We start from the raw sequence: 21,904 nt of genomic DNA on the forward strand, positions 1-21,904 counted from the left end.
TTAACTAGTGACAACTTTGTATTGGACGTAATGGGACGAATGGTAACTAGCTGTAAGAGTCAGCTGACTCAGTAAACCAATTACAGAATGATGTGATGATCAGCTGACCAGCCGATGCACTATAAATAAGAACCTGTTGGGAACTGTGGGGAGCTTGGAGTGGCCCAGGGTGAGGCCCCCAAGCTAGGAGTAATGAAGTTTCTTTACTAAACCCTTTCTTTGATTTATAAGTTGGAGTAAGTTTTGTTAAATTTTTATTGTCTGCATTTGAAGAATTCCTTCTGAAGAAGCAGTCTGACATGTAGAGCCCAAGGGGCAGAAAGTTTCTCCAGCTGAATATTGGGAAGACTGAAGCCATTGGCATGAATTTTCTAGTCCTTCCTGGTGGTGTGATCTTCCAGTGCCGTGAAGTGTTAATGTAAGCCTATTTGCGACACTAGTAAATAACTTTAAACTTTTACTTCTCATGAAAGCACTGACTCTTGGGTCTAAATTCATACCGGAGCAGCTCTCCAGTATATCTCTGATGGATAACCCTAAGGCAGTGACTCCACAAACCATTCAATCATTCTGGCCTCCAATGCATCCCGAGTATCTTCACTCTAAGATAGGCAGCCATGCCTTCTGTTCCCTGAGCTCTGGAATTTCTTCCCTAAGCCTCTCTGACTCTCTCCTCCAAAATGCCCCTTAAAACCTATGTATTTATAGGATGTGAGTGGGTGGCTTGGCCCATTTCTAATTGCCCCTGTTAAGGTTGCGGTGAGCTGCATTCTTGAATGGCTGCAGTGATGTGACATAGGTACATCCGCAGTCCTGTTGGGAAGGGAATTCCAGGATTTTGACCCAGCGAGAGTGAAGGAATGGTGATATATTTTCAAGTCAGGATGGTGAGTTACTTGGAGGGAAGCTTGTGTTCCCGAAGTATCTGATGCTCTTGTCCTCCCAGGTGGTAAAGCTCATGGGTTCTGAAGCTGCTGTTGAAGGAATCTTGGTGATTTTGGTCACCTGCCCTATTAATCCCTGGAGTTTAAAGTTTATTTATTAGTTTTACAAGTAGGTTTTTCAAAACTGCAATGAAGTTGCTGTGAAAATCCCCTAGTTGCCACACTCTGGCACCTGTTCGGGTACACTGAGGGAGAATTTAGCTTGGCCAATGCATCTAACAGCACATCTTTTGGAGGAAACCGGAGCACCCAGAGGAAACCCATGCAGATACGGGGAGAACGTGAAGATTCTGCACAGACAGTGACCCAAGCCAGGAATCGAACCTGGGTCCCTGGCGCCGTGAGGCAGCAGTGCTAACCACTGTGCCACATTGGAACTGCTGCCTCACAGCGCCAGGGACCTGGGTTCAATTCCAGCCTTGGGTGACAGTGTGGAGTTTGCATGTTCCAGTAACCACTGTGCTGCCCCCAGGACATTAGAACATTTGGCTAACAGTTTAGTTAAGTTAGTAGATTTTAATGAGCATCTTAAAAGGAAGAGAGAGGGAACCGGGGCAAATCCAAATCTCAAGGCCTTGATGAGCAGGTGAAGGCATGGCTGGTGGGATGAAGCAAATCTGGGATTCGCAAGAAGTGGAAATTGGAGGAGCGTGGAGGTCCCAAAGGGGTGTACAGCTGAAGGAGTTTCCAGAGATAGGGAGACCGAGGCCATGAAGAAATTTGAAAAAGAGGGTGAGAAATTTAAAATTTAACTGTTGCTGGACTAGGAGTCAACGTAGATCAGTGAACATTGGGATGGTAGATGAATGGAACACCCGGAGGAAACCCACGCAGACATGGGGAGAATGTGCAGACTCCACACAGACAGTGACCCAAGAAATAGAGAAAGCTAGGAAGGAAAGATCAATGTGCATCTGTTAAGGGCAATGTGTCTTTCACAGTTTGTTGCTGTTTGCACTCTGCACAGTATTCATGAGCACTCTCTGCTTCTGGGGAATGAGTAAGTCAAATGTTGTCCTGATGACTTGGGATCCTAAGACTTTTAACCAGTGCTGCTGGTGAACTTATGTTCCTCTGCTGTCTTTATTCTTCTAGGTGGTAGAGGTTGCCGGTTTGGAAGGTGCTATTGAGTTGCTGCAGCACTTGTAGGTGTTATATGCTGCAGTCATGGTGTAGGACTGTTGGATGGAGTGAATATTGCAGTGAATACATGCACATTGCAATGAGAATAATCATGTGATGTTAATCAGTGTAAATGGAGTCCCGTGGAGCTCCCTCCATTTTAAATTCTAGCCTTTAAATTATATTTCGATACATAGACAAACCAACGTTACAGCCCTATTTTTGTCACCCTTAGAAATTAACTTGATAAACAGGAAGCGGCCACTAATAAAACAGGAAATGTGGGACTGTGCATCAGCAGGAAATGTCTGTGACGGAAGTTCACTGGGGTATGATCAGTCCAAACAGGGTTTGCAAATGCTGTGCAGAACTTGCACTCTGATCCAATACTTTGGGATGCACTTTGCAATTCATTGCACACACCACCCTGATTTACAGATACTGCAGCCATTTGTTCCTCATCATCATTGGGTTCAAATCCTGGCAGTCTCTTTAAAGTTCAAGCTTATTTATTGGTCGCAAGTAGGCTTACATTAACACTGCAATGAAGTTACCTTGAAAATCCCCAAGCCGCCACGCTCCAGCGCCTGTTCAGGTACACGGAGGGAGAATTTAGCATGGCCAATACACCTAACCAGCATGTCTTTTGGACTGTGGGAGGAAATCGGAGCACCCAGAGGAAACCCATGTAGACACAGAGAGAACGTGCAGACTCTGCACAGACAGTGACCCAAGCTGGGATTCGATCCCTGGCGCTGTGAGGCAGCAGTGCTAACCACAGTGCGACTGTGCTGCCCGTGCACTGTGGCTACACCTATACCAGACTGGAGCAGTTCAAGACTCATTGCCAGGGACAACTAGAGAATAGGTAATAAATATCGGCCTTGCCAATGAGGTACCAATCCAATGAAATCATTTTTTAAAAAATGGCTTGCAATTTGATGGAGCAACCATCCTTATCCTCTACAGAAACAAACTATCGGCCCAACCACTCAGTGTTGGTGCTCATGCTCCACTCCAGCCTCCCCCCATCTTTTCCACTCTAAATCTACATTGTAAGTAACGCTCTATTCCCTTCTCCTTCATTTGTTGTCCAGATTCCCATTTAATGCATCAACATCACCAGTTGCAGCAAAACCACCACAAAGCCTAAAAGGAATGAAACCCGGATGATCAACCAGACCTCGACCTGGGCACTGGAAAGGGCAATGGCAAAACCAGGCCTTTCAACTCTGCCAAGTCCTCCTTACTAATATCTGGGGGCTAGTGTCAAAATTGAGAGAGCTGTCTTAAGACTAGTCAAGAAACAGCCTGACACAATCACACTTACAGGTAATGTCCCAGATACCACCACTCGTCTCACCGGTTGTGCAAATCCATCATGGAGGAGAAGCACACTGATATCCAGTGGGGAGGGAGTTGCCCTGGGAGTGCTTAACATCGACCATGAAATCTCATGGCATCAGGACAAACATGGACAAGGAAACCTCCTGCTGATGACCACCCATGGTGCCAACCATCTCCCCGTCCCTCCCCCACTCAGTTGACAAGTCAGTGCTCCTGCATGTTGAACATCAATTGGAAGAATGGCTAAGATTGGCAAGGGCACAGGATGTACTATAGGTACAGAACTTTCTGTGACCATCACAAAGAATGGTGCGGTGGCACTTCTTATGTGTTATAACTGAGGTGGAAGGAGTGTGATTTCTCCAGCTCCACTAGTCCACAGATCATAGAGTCATGGGGGCTTACAGCATGGAAACAAGCCAAGGCTGGAATTGAACCCGGATCCCTGGTGCTGTGAGGCAGCAATGCTAACCATTATTCCACCATGCTGCCCCATGATGAGAGTTTTTTTTAATTTTGGGGGGATTATGTTTATATTCTGTGTAGGTAAAGAAGGCTGTGTGCATCCAAGATTAATTAAACATGGGGAAGGTTACCAGAGACAGGATGTCTGTGAGGGCTAAGAGATGAAACGTTAAAGGTATTAGGTTGATACATTTGTAATGAGAGGTTATAGTGGGTTTGAGTTACAAGTAAAAAGGTTGGATCTAAAATTTGCATTGTGGGATAAAGGGAAATTGTTATTATCAGCTGTTGAATTTCAAAAGGGAGTTCAAAAGGTCATCTGGGATTATGGCAACTTTACCTTTTAAGACAGGTGACCAATAACCTGGTCAAAGAGGCAGGCTTTAAGGAGCATCTTAAAGGAGGAGATAGAGATAGAGAGGCACAGAGGTGGAGGGCGGAAACTCCAGAGATTAGAAGCTCAGCAGAACAAGGCACTGCGTTGGGGTGATTAAAACCAAAGGTGGGAGAGAGGTCGGAATTAGAGGAGGACAGAGAACTTGGAGGGTTGTGGAGTTGAATAGACTTGAACTTCTAACTGAGAGGTAAGAGTTCTACCAACTACCCCAAAACTGAAACAGCTGTATGGTACTTCTTTATCCGATAGCCGGGCACTTGTTATAATGATGTGGAGATGCCAGCATTGGACTGGGGTAAGCACAATAAGAAATCTCCCAGACAGAGAATCTCCAAAAAGATCACGCATATCAACACAGACATCATTTAACCTGGCATTGTGAGACTTCTAATTGCACTTGTTAAAATACAGCGGAAGATGTTTGTGAGAAATTCAACAACAAAATCTCTGGGAAATATTTTTATTTCCAGAGAAGAGGTTAAAAATTAACAGCAACATTGGCAGCGGGAAAAGGAGGAATTCCATCACCTTTCTCTGATTAAGGGAAGCTATTGTCAGACTAGTCTGACTCTGGCCTTTAGCCAACACCAGCCAGTGCTCCCATTCATCAAACCTTGGATAACAGAGACAGTTGTTACTACGTCAGCATTTAAACAAACAACTAATGCTAGAAAAAAAGCATCCTCATTACACAATCGAGGCCCGATTTTAACCCCACCCAAATCCTGACCAATGAGAATAGAGTGTGAAGGGAAGTTAAAATGGTCAGCGACCTATCTAGCCCCACCCCCACTGACCTATCACCATGTATTACTTTAACAGAGACTAGGGATGGCATGGTGGCACGGTGGGTAACGCTGCTGCCTCACATCTCCTGGAATCGATTCCCAGCTTGAATGACTGTCTGTGCAGAGTTTGCACGTCCTCCCTGTGTCTATGTGGGTTTTTTCCAGGTGCTCCAGTTTCCTCCCACAATCCAAAGATGTTCGGGGTTGGCTGCATTGGGGATGCTAAATTGCCCCTTAGTGTCCTGGGATGCGTAGGTCAGAGTGATTAGTGAGGTAAATATGTGGGGTTACAGGAATAGGGCCTGGGTGGGATTGCTGTCAGTGCAGACTTGATGGGCCGAACGGTCTCCTTCTACACCGTAGGGATTCTATGATTCTTTCTATACCCAGGTCAGACTGAGAGGCTCTCATGCCAGGCAGCCACAAAGTTCCTGAATCTACCTGCACAAGTTCCTGAGTCCTCACCTCATGGCCTCTTGCCTCCATCTCCCCCCACCTCCCCCAGCCGCACACTTCCACTAGCATGGACACAATGGGCCAAATCCTCTCCTCTATAACTGTTCTGTGATTCTGTGATTAAAGTGACAGGATTATCTTGAAAATCAATTGTTCAGTTACCTACCAGCCTGACTATACTGACCCCAGGTTTGGGTGGGGTGCCATGCCTCAGCTATTTGAATAAGTTTTAAGTTTAAGTTTTATTTACTAGTGTCACAAGTAGGCTTCCATTAACACTGCAACGAGGTGAAAATCCCATAGTCGCCACACTCCGGTGCTTGTTCAGGTACACAGAGGGAGAATTTAGCACGGCCAATGCACCCTAACCAGCGCATCTTTCAGACTGTGGGAGGAAACCGGAGCACCTGGAGGAAGGTGATCACTGTCACTAGAGAGGTAGTGCTCGATAGACTAGTGGGACTGATGGTGGACAAGTCCCCAGGACCGGATGGAATGAATCCCAGGGTTCTGAAGGAAATGGCAGAGGTGATAGTGGATGCCTTAGTGATTATTTTCCAAACCTCGCTGGATTCCAGGGAAGTGCCGGAAGATTGGAAAACGGCTAATGTTACGCTGTTGTTTAAAAAGGGTAGCAGGCAAAAGGCAGGGAATTATAGGCCGGTTAGTTTAACGTCTGTTGTAGGAAAAATGCTTGAATCCATCATCAAAGAAGAAATAGCGAGGCACCTTGAGAAGAATTGTTTGATAGAACAGACGCAGCACGGATTCATTAAGGGGAAGTCGTGTCTGACGAATTTATTGGAATTCTATGAGGATGTGTCTAGTGCGGTGGACGGAGGGGAACTGGTGGATGTGGTGTTTCTCGATTTTCAGAAGGCGTTTGATAAGGTGCCTTATCAAGGTTGTTACAGAAGGTTAGGGGGCATGGAGTTGGGGGGAGGGTGTTAGCGTGGATAGAGGATTGGCTGTCAAATAGGAGGCAGAGAGTAGGTGTCAATGGGTGCTATTCGGATTGGCGGTTGGTGACTAGTGGAGTGCCCCAGGGATCAGTGCTGGGGCCTCAGCTATTTACCATTTATATAGATAATCTGGAGGAGGGAGCTGAGTGTAGGGTGTTGAAATTTGCTGATGACACAAAGATAAGTGGAAAAGCAAATTGTGCGGAGGGTGTAGAAAGTGTGCAGAGGGATCTAGATAGGCTAAGTGAGTGGGCGAGGACCTGGCAGATGGAATACAATGTTAGCAAGTGTGAGATTATCCACTTTGGCAGGAATAATAGTAGGAGGGACTACTACATACAGGGCGAAAAGCTGCAGCATGCTATGGTGCAGAGGGACCTGGGGGTCCTTGTGCATAAGTCGCAAAAACCCAGCCTACAGGTGCAGCAGGTGGTCAGGAAGGCGAATGGGATGCTGGCCTTCATAGCGAGGGGGATTGAATATAAAAGTAGGGAGGTCTTGCTGCAACTGTACAGGGCACTGGTGAGGCTGCAGCTGGAGTACTGTGTGCAGTTTTGGTCGCCGTACTTGCGCAAGGATATTTTGGCCTTGGAGGGAGTGCAGAGGAGGTTTGCTAGGCTGATACCGGAGTTGAAGAGGTTGAACTATGAAGAGAGGCTGAATAGACTGGGCTTGTACTCGTTGGAGTTTAGAAGGATGAGGGGGGATCTTATTGAGACGTATAAGATGATGAAGGGGATGGATAGGGTAGAGGTTGAGAGGTTCTTCCCGCTCAGAAAGGACCACAGGACTAGAGGGCACAGCCTCAAGATAAGGGGAGGTGCAGTTTAGAACGGAGTTGAGGAGGAACTTCTTCACTCAAAGGGTGGTGAATCTCTGGAATTCTCTGCCCATTGAAGTGGTGGAGGCTGCCTCACTAAATATATTTAAGACGCGGGTAGATAGGTTTTTGGTAGGCAAGGGGATTAAGGGTTATGGGGAGAGGGCGAGAATGTGGAACTGAGCCACTTCAGATCAGCCATGATCTTATTGAATGGTGGGGCAGGCTCGAGGGGCTAGATGGCCTACTCCTGCTCCTATTTCTTATGTTCTTATGTTCAAAACCCACGCAGACATGGGGGAATGTGCAAACTCCACACAGACAGTGACCCAAGTCAGGAATCAAACCCAGGTCCCTGGCACTGCAAGGCAGCAATGCTAACCATTGTGCCACCCACAAGACCCAAGAGATAATGTGGTGCAGGCTTCACATTAGTGAGCTTGCCACCCCTCATCCCTTGCCTTAAACACATTCACCCTTTAGCCTCACTCTTAACCTTTGTGAAATACAGATCTATTCTGGACATTATAGTACATTACAATAATATAAATTACTGCGGGTGCTGGAATCTGAAACAAAGATGGAAAATGCTGGAAAATCTCAGCAGGTCTGACTGTGTCTGATTTGATTTTGATTTATTATTGTCTCGTGTATTAATATGCAGTGAAAAGTATTGTTTCTTGCACGCTATAAAGACAAAACATACTGTTCATAGAGATATGTGGAGAGAGAATAGAGCCACCATTTCAAGTTGGGGATGACCCTTCTGGCATTATTCTCTCTCCACAGATGCTGTCAGAGCTGTTGAGATTTTCCAACATTTTCTATTATTGTTAAAGTACATGGCGATATGTGCGCACATTATAATAAGTTATTCATTAATTAATCCTATTAAAAATTTCAGAAGAAACCTCTTTACCCAGAGCTTGATGCAAATGTGGACCTCACGAGCTTAAGGAGTAGTTAAAATAAATAACATAATGTCCGTTCTGGTGACACATTAAACCCAGGACCCATGTGTGCTTGGGTGAACGTTAAAATCCCATGGCACAATTCCAAAGAAGGGCAGAGGAGTCCTCCCAGTGTCCTGGTCAATGTCTGTCCCCCATCAGCATTACAAGACAAGCAGATTATACAGTCATGATCACATTGCTGTTTGTGGAAGTTTGATGTGTGTAAATTAGCGGCTGTGTTTATTCCATTACAACAGAGACTCCACTTCCACAGAAACTCCTTTTTGCTGTAAAGCTCTTTTGGATATGGGGTAGTTGAGAAAATCTGTTTTTTCCTTTCTTCGATGTTTTAAAGATATGTTTGGATAAACACATGAGGAAGATAAGAATCGGAAGAATAAGTGGCAGCGTGGCACAGTGGTTAGCGCTGCTGCCTCACAGTACCAGGTACCCCAGATTCGATTCCAGCCTTGGGTGACTGTGTGGCGTTTGCATATTCTCCCCATGACACAAAAACCATCAGAAATGTTGGGGGAACAACAGGGTTTAGTGAGAGGGGGGAACTGAAGGAAATCAGTATTAATAGACACCGCTCAACATTCACCAGGCAGGAATGTTCCCTTCCAGTCAGGGAACACTTCAGTGGTCACGGGCATTCAGCCTCTGATCTTCGGGTAAGCGTTCTCCAAGGCGGCCTTCACGACACACGACAGCGCAGAGTCACTAAGCAGTAACTGATAGCCAAGTTCCGCACACATGAGGATGGCCTCAACCGGGATCTTGGGTTCATGTCGCACTATCTGTAACCCCCACAACTTCCTGGGTTTGCAAAATCTCACTAACTGTCCTGGCTGGAGACAATTCACACCTCTTTAACCTGTGCTCAACCCTCTCTCCATTCACATTGTCTGCATCTGTAAAGACTTTATTATCTGTTAAGACTCACATTCCAACCATTATCTTGTAATTGAGTTTGTGTCTATATATGCCCTGTTTGTGAAACAAATCCTGCACTTACCTGATGAAGGAGCAGTGCTCTGAAAGCTCGTGCTGCCAAATAAACCAGTTGGACTTTAACCTGGTGTTATGAGACTACTTACAGTATTAATAGAGAAATGGTGTTTGGGGAGTTGATGGTATTAAAGGAGAATAAGCCCCCAGGGTCTGGTAATCTAAATCCCAGAGTACTTAAAGATGTGGCCCAAGAAACAGTGGATGCATTGGTGGTCATTTCCATGATTCTATAGATCCTGGAACAGTTCCTACAGGCTAATGTAACATTACTATTTAAAAAGGAAAGTAGAGGGAAAATAGGGAATTATAGACCAGTCAGCCTGATGTCAGGAGTGGGGAAACTTTTAGAGTTTATTATCAAAAATTTTATAGCAGGGTACTTGGTAAACAATGGTAGACTCAGACAGAGTCCAAATGGATTTACAAAAGGGAAATCATATTTGACAAATCTCCTGGAATTCTTCAAGGACAGAACTAGTAGATTTGATCGGGGGAGCCAGTGGATGTGGTTTATTTGGACTTTCAGAAGGCCTTCGGCAAAGTCCCAGACAGAGAAGGTAAGCATGCAGGTACAGCAGATAGTAAAGAAGGCAAATGGTATGTAGGCCTTCATAGTGAGAGGATCGAAGTACAGATGCAGGGATGTCTTGCTGCAATTGTACAGCAACTTGGTGAAGCCACACCTGTGATACGGTTTTGATCTCCTTATCTGAGGAATGATGTTCTTGCTATAGAGGGAGTGCAGTAAAGATTTACCTGACTAATTCCTGGGAAGGTGGGGCTCACGTATGAGGAAAGATTGAGTCGGTCAGGATTATATTTCGCTGGTGTTTAGAACCCAATAGCCTGATCTCCTTTCCCCCGGTAGGGGGTGGATCTCATAGAAACCTATAAAATTCTAACAGGACTAGACAGTGTGGATGTAGGAAGAATGTTCCTGATGATGGGAGTGTAGTGTCCAGAACCAGAGGTCATAGTTTAAGGATGTGGGGTAAACCTTTAGGACTGAGATGAGGAGAAATGTCTTTACCCACAGGGTGGTGAATTTGTAGATTTTGCTACCACAGAAAGCAGTTGAGGCCAAAAAGTTGTGTATTTTCAAAAAGGAATTAAATATAGCACTTGGGGTGAAAGAGATCAAAGATACGGGGGAAAGGAGATCAGGCTATTGAGTTGGATGTTCAGCCATAGAATCATAGAATCCTATAGTACAGAAGGAGGTCATTCGGCCCATCAAGTCTACACCAACCACAATCCCACCCAGGCTCTATCCCCACCACCCCATGCATTTATCCTAGCTAGTCCCCCTGACACTAAGGGGTAATTTAGCATGGCCAATGCACATCTTTGGACATAGGGAGGAAACTGGAGCACCCATAAGAAACCCATGCAGACACGGGGAGAATGTGCAAACTCCACACAGACAGTCACCTGAGGCTGGAATTGAACCAGTGCTAATCACTGTGCCACCATGGTATGATGTGGGTATGCCGGCGTTGGACTGGCGTAAACACAGTAAAAAGTCTGACAACACCAGGTTTTAGTCCAACCTATTTATTTGATAATATACTCACTAGCTTTCGGGGTTACCCCCTTCGTCAGGTGACGAAGGGGGTAACCCCGAAAGCTAGTGAGTATATTATCAAATAAATAGGTTGGACTAAAACCTGGTGTTGTCAGACTTTCCACCATGGTATGCCATAATCATAATGAAAAACAGAACAGACTCAAAGGGCAGAATGGCCTCCTCCTGTTTCTATTTTCCAAGTTTCTATGTTTCTATCTAAATCTGCGTGGGTTTCCTCTGGGTGCTCTGTTTTCCTCCCACAGTCCAAAGATGTGCAGGTTAGTTGGATTGGCCATGGTAAGAGCGCTGGGTTATGGTGATAGGGCAGAGGGGAGAATATCGCTTCTGGTTAGTTCTTCCACTCGTTTCAATGTTCTTTGCTTTGTCAGTTTCAGCTTTACTGGTCAACTACCTTTGACATAAATTACAGAACAAGTGATCTAGAAAGTAGATCATAAATCTTACTGTTGTGAAATAGCCAATGCCTTAAGCTCCTTACTCTGATGCCAGCAACTGAGAAAGACCTGCATTTATATAGCACCTCTTGTGGCCTCAGGGACATCCTAAAATACTGCAGAGCCAATGAAGTCCTTTTGAAGGGAGTCACTGTTGCAATGTAGGAAATAGAGCAGCTAAGTTTGTACACAGCAAGATCCCAGTGTTACACTAATTACTTCGATAATCTGGTGTATTTCTGATGTTCATTCATTGAATCATATACTGCAGAAAAAGCCTTTCGGCCCATCGGGATGTACTGACAAGTGAGAAACGCCTGACTTCCCATCTAATCCCATTTCCCAGCACTTGGCCCATAGCCCTGAATGTTATGATGTGCCAAGTACTCATCCAGGTACTTTCTAAAGGATGTGAGGCATCCCACCTCCACCACCCTCCCAGGCAGTGCATTCTAGACAGTTGCCACCCTCTGGGTAAAAAAGCTTTTCCTCACATCCCCCCTAAACCTCTTGCCCCTCACTTTGAACTTATGACCCCTCATGACTGACCCTTCAACTAAGAGAAGCAGCTGCTTCTTATTCACTCTGTCTCAGTCCCTCATAATCTTGTAGACCTCAATCAGGTTGGCCCTCAGTCTTCTCTGCTCCAGTGAAAACAACGCAAGCCTATCCAACTCAAACGTTCCGTCCCAGGGACATCCTGGTGAACCTTCTCTGTATCCTTTCCAGTGCAATCCTTGGTTGAATGTCCAAAGATAGGTGGGTGAGGTTGATTGGCCTTGCCAAATTAGTGTCAGGGGGATTAGCAGAGTAAATGCGTGGGGTTGCTGGGTACAACCTGAGTGGGTTGTTGTCAATGTAGGCTGGATGGGCCAAATGGCCTCTTTCTCCACTGCAGGGATTCCACTCCCTCCCCAAAACTGGAAAATCCTGCCTGAGGTCAACAGACATTTCCTGGGCCGCCCCTCACCTGCTCCGATCCCCATGGTGGGCTGAATGGGAAAATTTGTCCCTGTGACTCAATAAATATTGACCAGGGCACCAAAGAACCGCCCCCCCCCCAACCCCATTCTTCAAAAACGATGGCATGGAGTCTGTTACATCCAACATCAGGGAGGTCAGGTATTTCTCGCTTGTCAGTACAGATGCGATGGGCCGAAGGGCTTTTTCTGCACTGCATTATTCTGTGAACCAACATCACAAAAACAGATTATCTAAGTGATTAGTGTAACACTGGGATCTTGCTGTGTACAAACTTAGCTGTTCTATTTCCTATATTGCAACAGTGACTCCCTTCAAAACGACTTAGAACATAGAACATTACAGCGCAGTACAGGCCCTTCAGCCCTCGATGTTGCGCCGACCAGTGGAACCAATCTAATGATCCTCTAACCTAAACTATTCCCATGTTATCCTATCCACTGACCATTTGAACGCCCTTAAAGTTGGCCAGTCCACAACTGCTGCAGGCAGGGCATTCCACGCCCCTACTACCCTCTGAGTAAAGAAACTTCATTGGCTTTGCAGTATTTTCGGATGTGCTGAGGTCATGAGAGGTGCCATATAAATGCAAGACTTTCTCAGTTGCTGGCGTCAGATTAATGGACATCTGCGACAGAGCAGCACTCCCACAGTACTGTCCAGTGGGACTGAAAGCTTGAGGTGGGAATGCCACTTGGTGAGCATTGCCTGACACCTGCTGATGTGAGGACAGACCTGCCGGAGCTGGAAGTGGTTCAGACTGGGCAGGGCAGGGCAGGAGGAGGCTGCGGTTGTGTGTAAAGACAGAGCACTGTGTCTATGGCACACACAGGGGAGGAGGGAGCCATGCAGGTTAGGGTGGGGTGCTGAGCTGAACTCCTGTGGGGAGGGCAAGAGATTCCCTCGCTGCCCTGTTAGCAACCTGCGAATCATTGCGTGAAATTAATTGGCAAAAACAGAGGCAAAGAGAGGGTACTTTCCCAGCTCCTGATGTGAGGAAGCCAGCAGAGGCGGAGGTGTGCGAGACCCAGTGTAATCTGATGGTGTTTAAATATTAAACATCCTGCGCTGGGACATTAAACTTCGCTCTTTCATGTGATAAGGGGCTGTCTTTATAACTAAACCGTACCTTCACCCCTCCGACCAGAACCGTCTCAGAAAGCAAGATCCAAACATGAAGGAACAAAACGGTATGTAAAGAATCTTTCATTTTACCAGCGAGGCTTGTGAATGCATTTTAAAAAAAAAGATTTGTGAAGACTTATCCTGTTGCAATGTGTGTGTGTGCATGGTGAAGCAGGGAGAAGAGAGAGAAGGAGACTGCTTTACTCCTCGGCTACCCTCATCCCGCTCTGTTCTCGCCACCAGTCCCAACTGTTTTGTATTAATAATTGACAAAGCGCAATAAACGCCTGCTTTCTCAAGACAGCACTAATACTCTGTTTCTCCTCAAATCAGGAGTACTGAGAGAGAACAGTCACACTTCACAAAGAGTCACTGGATTTAATTCTCAGGCATCCACATGATTCCAAGAGCAGGATTTATTTCCTGCAATGAGCAAGTCCCAGCTCCAAGTGTGGACAAAGATTAGTCTGCACTGGAATAGTTCCATCTCCACTGGGCGTAGGCTAGAACATTCAAATGTTATCTCTGATCGAAGTGCTGGAACTTTAGACTCTTATACCCCTCCACATGAAGAATCCAAAGTTTAACATTGAGTGGAGTAGACTTAATTTTATTGATATTTTTCAAAGCTTTAATCATAAGGATGCGAAAGTGTCGGCGAGGAGACGCCAACGAAAGATCAGGTGATTATTCCCAAGGCTGAGAAGCTTCAGTTAGATAGATAGGTTGGAGAAGTTGAGATTGTTTTGCTTGGAGAAGAGGAGACTGAGGGAATAGAAGCAGGAGTAGGCCACCAGACCGTTCCTGCCCTGCCATTCAGTACGATCGCAGCTGATGTGTGCTGGCCTCAACTCGTTTCTCTTCCATTTCCCCAGACCCCTCTATTCCTCGATCTATCAAATATTTATCCACCTCCACTTTAAATACTTCTAATGATCCAGCCTCCACTAACCTTTGGAACAGAGAATTCCAGAGATTCACCCCCTCTGCGAGAAGAAATTTCTGTACACCTCAGTTTTAAATGACCAGCCCTGTATCTTGTAGCGATGTCCCCTTGTTCAAGACTCTCCCACTGGTGAAAACATCTCACCGTCTACTCTGTCAAGCCCCCTCAGGATCTTATATGCTTAAATAAGGTCACCCCTCACTCTTCTGAATTCCAAGGAGTATAGACTCAAACTATTTAGACTCTTTTAATAGGACAGCCCTCTGACCCCAGGAATTAGCCTGGTGAATCTCCTTTAGACTGCCTCACATGTTATTATATCCTTTGTAAGTTAAAGGAACAAAACTCTGTATTATTCCAGACCTCACCAACATCCTGTACAATTGCTGCAAAACCTCCCTATTTTTGAACACTAATCCTTTTGCAATAAAGGCTAAAATTCCATTTGCCTTTGTAACTTGTTGGACCTGTCTGCTAGCTTTTTATGATTTATGCACTTGAACGCCTAGCTCCTTCTGCATTCCAGTCACCTGCAGTCTCTCTCCATTTGGAAAAGAGTTTGCCTTTGATTCCTTCTACCAAAGAACATGACCTCACACTTCCCCATGTCAAACTCCATTTGCCAGGTTTTTGCCCAATCTATCTATAGCCCGTTACAGGATCATAACATCCTCATCACAACCTGCCCTTCTATTTATCTTCATATCATGGGAAAATGTGGAAACCTTACATTCTGTTCCTTCCTCCAGGTCATTAATGTAAATAGTGAACAATTGCAGGCCAAGATCTGATCCCTGCGGTACTCCACTAGTTATATCTTTCCACTCTGAAAAGGACCCATTTATTCCAATTCCCTGTTTTCTATGTGACAGCCAGTTTTCAATCCATGCTAACCCACTTCCTCCAATCCCATGGGCTTTTACTGTGTGCACCAGCCCCTTATGCAGCACTTTGTCAAATGCCTTTTGGAAATCTAAATACACTAGATCTACTGGTTCCCCTCTGTTATCCTTGTTCTATCCTCAAAGAATTTGAGCAAAGTTGTCAAACATGATTTATCTTTCATAAAACCATGTTGATTAGGTTTGATTATATTCAACTTTCCTAAATGATTAGTTATTTCCTCTTTGATCACTGGCTCCAGAATCTTGCCAGTAATAGGTGTTAAATTAACTGGCCTATAATTCCCTGCCTTCTGCTTTTCTCCTTTTTTGAACAAGGGCATCACATTGGCTGTTTTTGAATCTTCTAATACTCTCCCAGAATTTAGCGAGTTCGGAAAAATTTCAACCAACGTGTCCATTATCTCTGCTGACACTTCCATTAAAACCTTAGCGTGCAGTTCATCGGGTCCTGGCGACTTGTCTACCTTCATCCCCTTGAGTTTCTCTAATCCCTTGTGATTGGGATTTTTATAAATTCTACCATGCTATTTGAAATCAGCCGTCTGATATCTTCAGGATCTTTGCAACATCTTCCACACTGAACACTGATACAAAAATTTATTTAGCATATCCGGCATTTCTTTGGTTGCTGTTATCAATTCACCAGCCTTGTTCAGTCGAGGTCCCACATTTACTTCAGCTGCCTACTTCTTATTTATATATCCACAGAAACTCTTATCATTTGCTTTTATGCTGCATACGTGTTTTCTCGCAAAATTCATTTTCTCACTTATGAGTTTCTTAATCTTTTGCTGCTGGATCCTATAAGCTTTCCAGTCTCTAGTCTACCACTATTCCTCCCCACTTTGTATATCCTGCCTTCAATTTAACATTATCCTTGCCCTCCTTTGTTTACTATAGATTTTGCCTCTTTCACGTGGAATCCTCTCTTTGATTGGGATAAATTCCTGCTGAGCATTTTAGACCAGCTGTTTGAACATCTGCGCCGATTATCTACTGACCTGTACCTTAGCTTGTTTGCCCAGCTCACCCTCGTCAACTCCTCCCTCGTACCATTATAGTTGTCCTTCTTTGTATTTGAGAGAGGTTCAAAATCATGATGGCCCAGGCAGAGTAGATAGAGCAAAACTGTTCATTTTGGTGAAAGGACCTCGAATGAGAGGGCACAATTTCCAAAAGAAACAACAGAAACAGCGAGGAAACCATTTTCACACAGCGAGCGATTAGGATCTGGAATGCACTGTCTGAGCGTATGGTGGAGACAGGGTCAACTGAGGCTTTCAAAAGGGAATTGGTTAATTACCAGAAAAGGAAAAAAATGCAGGCCTTTGGGGAAAAGGCAGGGGAGGAACACCAGCTGGACAAAGGTCCAGCATGGATACAATGGACCAAATTGCCTCCTTCTGTGCTGTAGCCATTCTATGATTCTATGGGTTTTAAGTTATTTTTACTCAATGTATAATGCAATTAATGGAAAACAAGAAGTACTGAGTGGCATTTTACATGTAATACAGAGCCAAGTCTTGGGTAAATCTGTTATAAAATGTAAAGTTGTTGGTGGTTAAATCTTGATGAATTGAAAGGAAGAATCTTCTGCTACCCAATGTTCCAAACTCTGGGTTGTCCAGCTAATCCCCCCACACAACACACACACACACACACACACACAACAACAACCTGCAAATGCAGCACACAAATACACATACACACACGTCCACAAAAACAACAAACACATACAAACACATGCACACAAGTACAACATGCATGTAAACTCATATACACATGTAAACATATGTACACGCATAAGCAGATGTACACAACATGCACACGTATGCATATATGCATCCACATATATGAACATGTACACATGTGCGTACAGACAAACAGAATCAAATTTAGCTTTCTGTGCAATCCTTTGCTTATTTTGGAATATATTGAATGAATTGAAATGTTTAAGAGGGATGTTTAAGATCAATATGAGAAGCTTTATCTTTCACTTGTTAGCATGGCTGATAACATGACTGTTACTGCACATCTCACAGTTGGGGCTTAAAATATTAACAGGTGCATTAAGTGCATTGGTACAGAGATTAACGGCACGGATAGAGAGATTAACAGCATTAGTAGAAAGATTAACAATGCTGGTAGAGAGATTAGAAACACTATTAGAGATATTGGTGATACTGTTCGTTGTTTTTAGTTGTCAGAAGTAATTTAGTGTCGTCAAAAACAGTGGACCACTAGTGACGGGAGTCCCAGGTAAAATAATTGGCCTAGTCACCAGATGCGGTAAGGCTGATGGACTCTTCTTTAAACTGCCCTATAACCGGAGAATGAAATCTAAGATTGTGGTGATGATCACTTGGTGTTTTCACTGCTGAACGCAAAACTATTATTTGCCGCAGGATGGATGGAAATGAACGCGTTAGAAACTATAGAGAATCCAACTCAACCATTTTATTTGGCCGCAACAGGTCATTCACCATATAAGGCAATGCCAGCCAGGAAAGGGAAATGTACGTTGCTAAGGAGATCTTCAAGGAATCTGGCACCAGGTTTATAGACCCAGACACGGCACAATCATTTCGTGCTGCACCTGTTTCTCCTCTGACAGGTGCTGTTGCATGTGAAAGGGGATTGACACCTTTTAACCCTCTGGGGAGTTGGCAGGGACTTGTAAGGCTGAATGATCTACAGTGTTTAGATGATTCAATGGTTATGACTTTTCTGTAGATGCAGAGTCCATGAGAGATGGAACAAAATTGTCCATGGCCTAAAATCAGGCACCACATGCCATCACATTTCCAATTTATCAAATATCACTATGATCCCAACTGAACAATGGATGCTACTAGCACCATTCCAAGCCTTTATAACCACTATTTACAATCCCTTTGTCCTTTGTGTATGACATCTCGGTCAATTACACCCCTATCCTTTTACCCTTACAGTATAGACACCATCCTATTTTATTTGTCTTTAGCTTTGATGAAGGATCTTCCAGATTCAAAACATTGGCTTTGTTCTCTCTCCATGGACATTGTCAGACCTGCTGAGCTTTTCCAGCATTTTCTGTTTTTGCTTAACTATTATACACAAGACTACTTATATTCTGAACTCCAGAAAAGGCAATGACAAAACGTTCCCCTCTCTGGTTAGACTTTACTTTGTCTTTTAAGTGGACACTTCATTCTCCAGGAACCAGTTACAGCAATTTTGACCAGTGAGGTCAGGGGTATCTTAAGGAAGACTGTGTCCCTCTCCAAATCCATCTCTATGGTGATTTAAATACATGGGCCTTATATCCAGGCACAAATGATGATACCTACCCCTATATCTTGGAATTAAATAGACAGTTTAGAGTATAACCATCTATGAAACCTTACAGTCCTAACACCATCCCTAACCTGAAGACTAACAGTGTATGGACTGTCAGCGTGGTTGTCCTGGTCATTGTCCAGAGGTATGAATGAATATTGTGCACCTTCTTCCCAGTTAGACAACTTAGTACCCACCCACTACCACCACCGCCCCCCCCCCCCCGCCCCCACCTCGCCACCCCCCTTTCCCCCAACCTTTATTAATCAAACCACTCAAGCTTGTTGTCTGGCAGAATTCAGAGCAGGTCACATCCCTCATTTACCTTAAACAGACAGTCCCAAAACATAACTTTGGGGCGATCCTACTGGCTCGTCATGCCAGTCCAACAGGGTGGCAAGCCAGTAAGATGGCAAGAAAGGTAAAAAACCAGGTTCATGTCCCGTTTCTCACCTCTCGCAATATTACCGGCCCTGGTAAGCCAGCATCATCAGAAACCCTCATAATATTGAAGAAGTATTTAGATGTGCACGTGTGGTGCCAAGGCTGGAAAATGGGGTTAGAATAGCTGGGCAGTTTGTCTTTGACCAGCACAATGGGCTGAAGGGCCATATTTTATGCTGGAGACCTCTGTAACTCCATGATTTCGGAAGTTGACTATGATGCACTTTGGAATGTTGGGAGGATGCGAGAGGCACTATAGGAATGTCAACTTTTTCTGAAGTTTTAGCCTTTCCCCATAACTGAGTTCGCTGAGGCCAGGGATCAAACCTGCACTCTTCCTTCACTGGCCCCAGGGTTTCAATATCTCCCTCGTAACCTTGTGACTGAAACTGAACGCTATTCAAGGAGCACTGTGCAAAATCAGGCGTGGCTTCCCTGACTTGTTTTTGGTTTGGTGTACAGTTAATATGCTCGACAAAACATCCACACGCACACTCGCACCCTGCTTCTGTACTGCTGTTGGTTCAGCAAATGTAAGGTCTCACAGAGCAACGTGAGTACCCAGCTCGTTTTGTGAGTACGAGGCACCTTTTGTACCTTTCACCGCATCAAGAGCACAATTTGTTTGACATTGGGATTTGCGAATCTCAGCCAAGTTGTCAGCAATCAACAAAGCGTGTAGCAGTGACTGCGAAGGCCAGCAAAATTCTACTGTGTCAATTATTTGGACTGGGTGCTCACTGAGGGGCTTATAGCAATATGGGAACACAAGGAGACCATTCAACCCCTCAATAGTGTCCTGTCAAAAAACGTATCGAAAGAAACAGGTAAAGTGCTGCAGTTCTGAAGTTCTTTCTCTTTGCAGGTATCGAGGACAGAGCAGCATTGTCCCCGTGAGTATTCAATTCTCATGAATTAGTTTTATTTATTAATGTCACAAGTAAGCTTACGTTAACACTGCAATGAAGTTACTGTGAAAATCTCCTCATTGCCACACTCTGGCACCTGTTCAGATATACTGAGGGAGAATTTAACACAGCCAATGCGTCTAACCAGCACACCTTTTGGACTGTGGGAGGAAACCAGAGCACCTGGAGGAAACCCATGCAGACATGGGGAGAACATGCAGACTCCGATCAAACAGTGACCCAAGCCAGGGATTGAACCCGGGTCCCTGGCACTGTGAGGCAACAGTGCTAACTACCGTGCCACTGTGCCACCTGATGCCATCACAGAGCACTGCGCACCAAAGCTTGAGTCAGTGACTTTGCTCACAGGCAGCAGAACTCTGTACAATCATCATACTATCTGAAGCTTAGTAAAATAGGAGGTGATCACATTAAAAAGTATATAATTGGTAGAGAGCTTGACAGAGTAGATGCTGTGACGTTCTTTCCCCTAGTTGGAGGGTCTAGAATGAGTCACAGTCACTGAGTAAGGGATTGGCCATCTGAGTCTGAGATGAAAAATAATTTCTTCACTCATAGGGTTGTTAATCTTTGGAATTCTCTATTCCAAAGGGCAGTGGACACTCAGTCATTGAGAATATCAAGATTGAGATCAATAGATTTTTCGACACTAAGGGAATTAAAGGATATGGGGATAGGGCAAGAGCGAGAAACAAAAGCAGAAGGTCAGTCATGATCTTGTTGAACAGGAGAGTGGGTTCATGACCGGGTGCTCCGGTTTCCTCCCACAGTCCAAACATGTGCAGGATAGGTGGATTGGCAATGCTAGGTTGTCCCTTAGTGTCAGGGGGACTAGCTAGAGTAAATGTATACGGTAATGGGTACAGGGCCTGGCTGGGATTGTGGTCAGACTCGATGGGCTGAATGGCCTATCTCTGCACTGTAGGATTCTATGAAATTGTTGTTGGTTTACTTAACAAGGATGAAAACCTGTTACCCTCGCGATAGAAATGTTTTGTGTCGCTCTCGGATTTTGGATTATGGTAAGAATTCTGTATGTTCACCATGGATTTGGTAAGCTGTTTTCCCCGTAGCTGCCACAGTGTCCACATGCAGCTGAATCCAAGCTGACCCTAATCTAATTGAATATCATTAACTCAATTTACTCAGTTGAGTGTAAATTGACAATGTAATTACATTATCCTCTAAGCCTACTGCACAGGAAAATGCAAATCAATAATTAAATCTAATAAAGGGATTTCTGTTGGAGTTAAGACAGATGTTGAAAGTTCATGGGTTGATCTTAACATTGGGGCCACGCAGGTCCAGGTGTAAAGATGCATTCTTGGTCCTGTCCTCACTCAAATGGAGCCAGTGGGTTGGGGGGTTGTGGGGGGGGTGCAGTGGTGTGGGTTGGGGGCACACCGAGTTCACAGAAGAGTTCAACACGTCTTATGGAGATTGGTTGGGATGTTGGATTAAATATTGTCCTTACACCTTCAGAACCTGTGTGATACTGAGTTAGTCAAATGTACCCAATGTCCATCAAACCAGCCTCCCATCCATTGACTCCGACTATACTTCCCGTGGCCTTGGAAAAGCAGCCAGCGTAATTAAGGACACTGCGCACCTCAGACGTTCTCTCTTCCACCTTCTTCCATTGGGAAAAAGATACAAAAGCCTGAGGTCACGTACCACTTACTCAAGAACAGCTTCTTCCCTGCTGCCATCAGACTTTTGAATGAACCTACCATATATTAAATTGATTTTTCTCTACACTCTAGCTGCGACTGTAACACTACGTTCTGTACCCTCTTCTTTTCTTCTCTATGTACGGTATGCTTTGTCTGTCTAGCAAGCAAGAAACAATACTTTTCACTGTATCCCAATACATGTGACAATAGAACAAAGAAAATTACAGCACAGGAGTAGGCCCTTCAGCCCATCAAGGCTGCACCATCCATGCTGCCTGACTGAACTAAAATCC

General features: G+C 44.7%; 1 protein-coding gene across 1 annotated transcript in view; it reads left to right on the forward strand.

Annotated features, from left to right (window-relative positions):
* The first annotated feature begins 13,328 nt into the window (after positions 1-13,328).
* Positions 13,329-21,904, forward strand: part of nherf4b (NHERF family PDZ scaffold protein 4b) — a 38,808-nt gene continuing 30,232 nt past the window's right edge. Inside the window, exons 1-2 of the mRNA XM_080214674.1 lie at positions 13,329-13,461; positions 19,875-19,902. Coding sequence (XP_080070800.1) covers positions 13,446-13,461; positions 19,875-19,902 — 44 coding nt within the window. The 5' untranslated portion in view covers positions 13,329-13,445. The remainder of the gene's footprint in view (positions 13,462-19,874; positions 19,903-21,904) is intronic.

The sequence above is a fragment of the Carcharhinus amblyrhynchos genome, chromosome 29, assembly GCF_965287045.1.
Source record: "Carcharhinus amblyrhynchos chromosome 29, sCarAmb.v2.hapA, whole genome shotgun sequence".
Taxonomy (NCBI): Eukaryota; Metazoa; Chordata; class Chondrichthyes; order Carcharhiniformes; family Carcharhinidae; genus Carcharhinus; species Carcharhinus amblyrhynchos.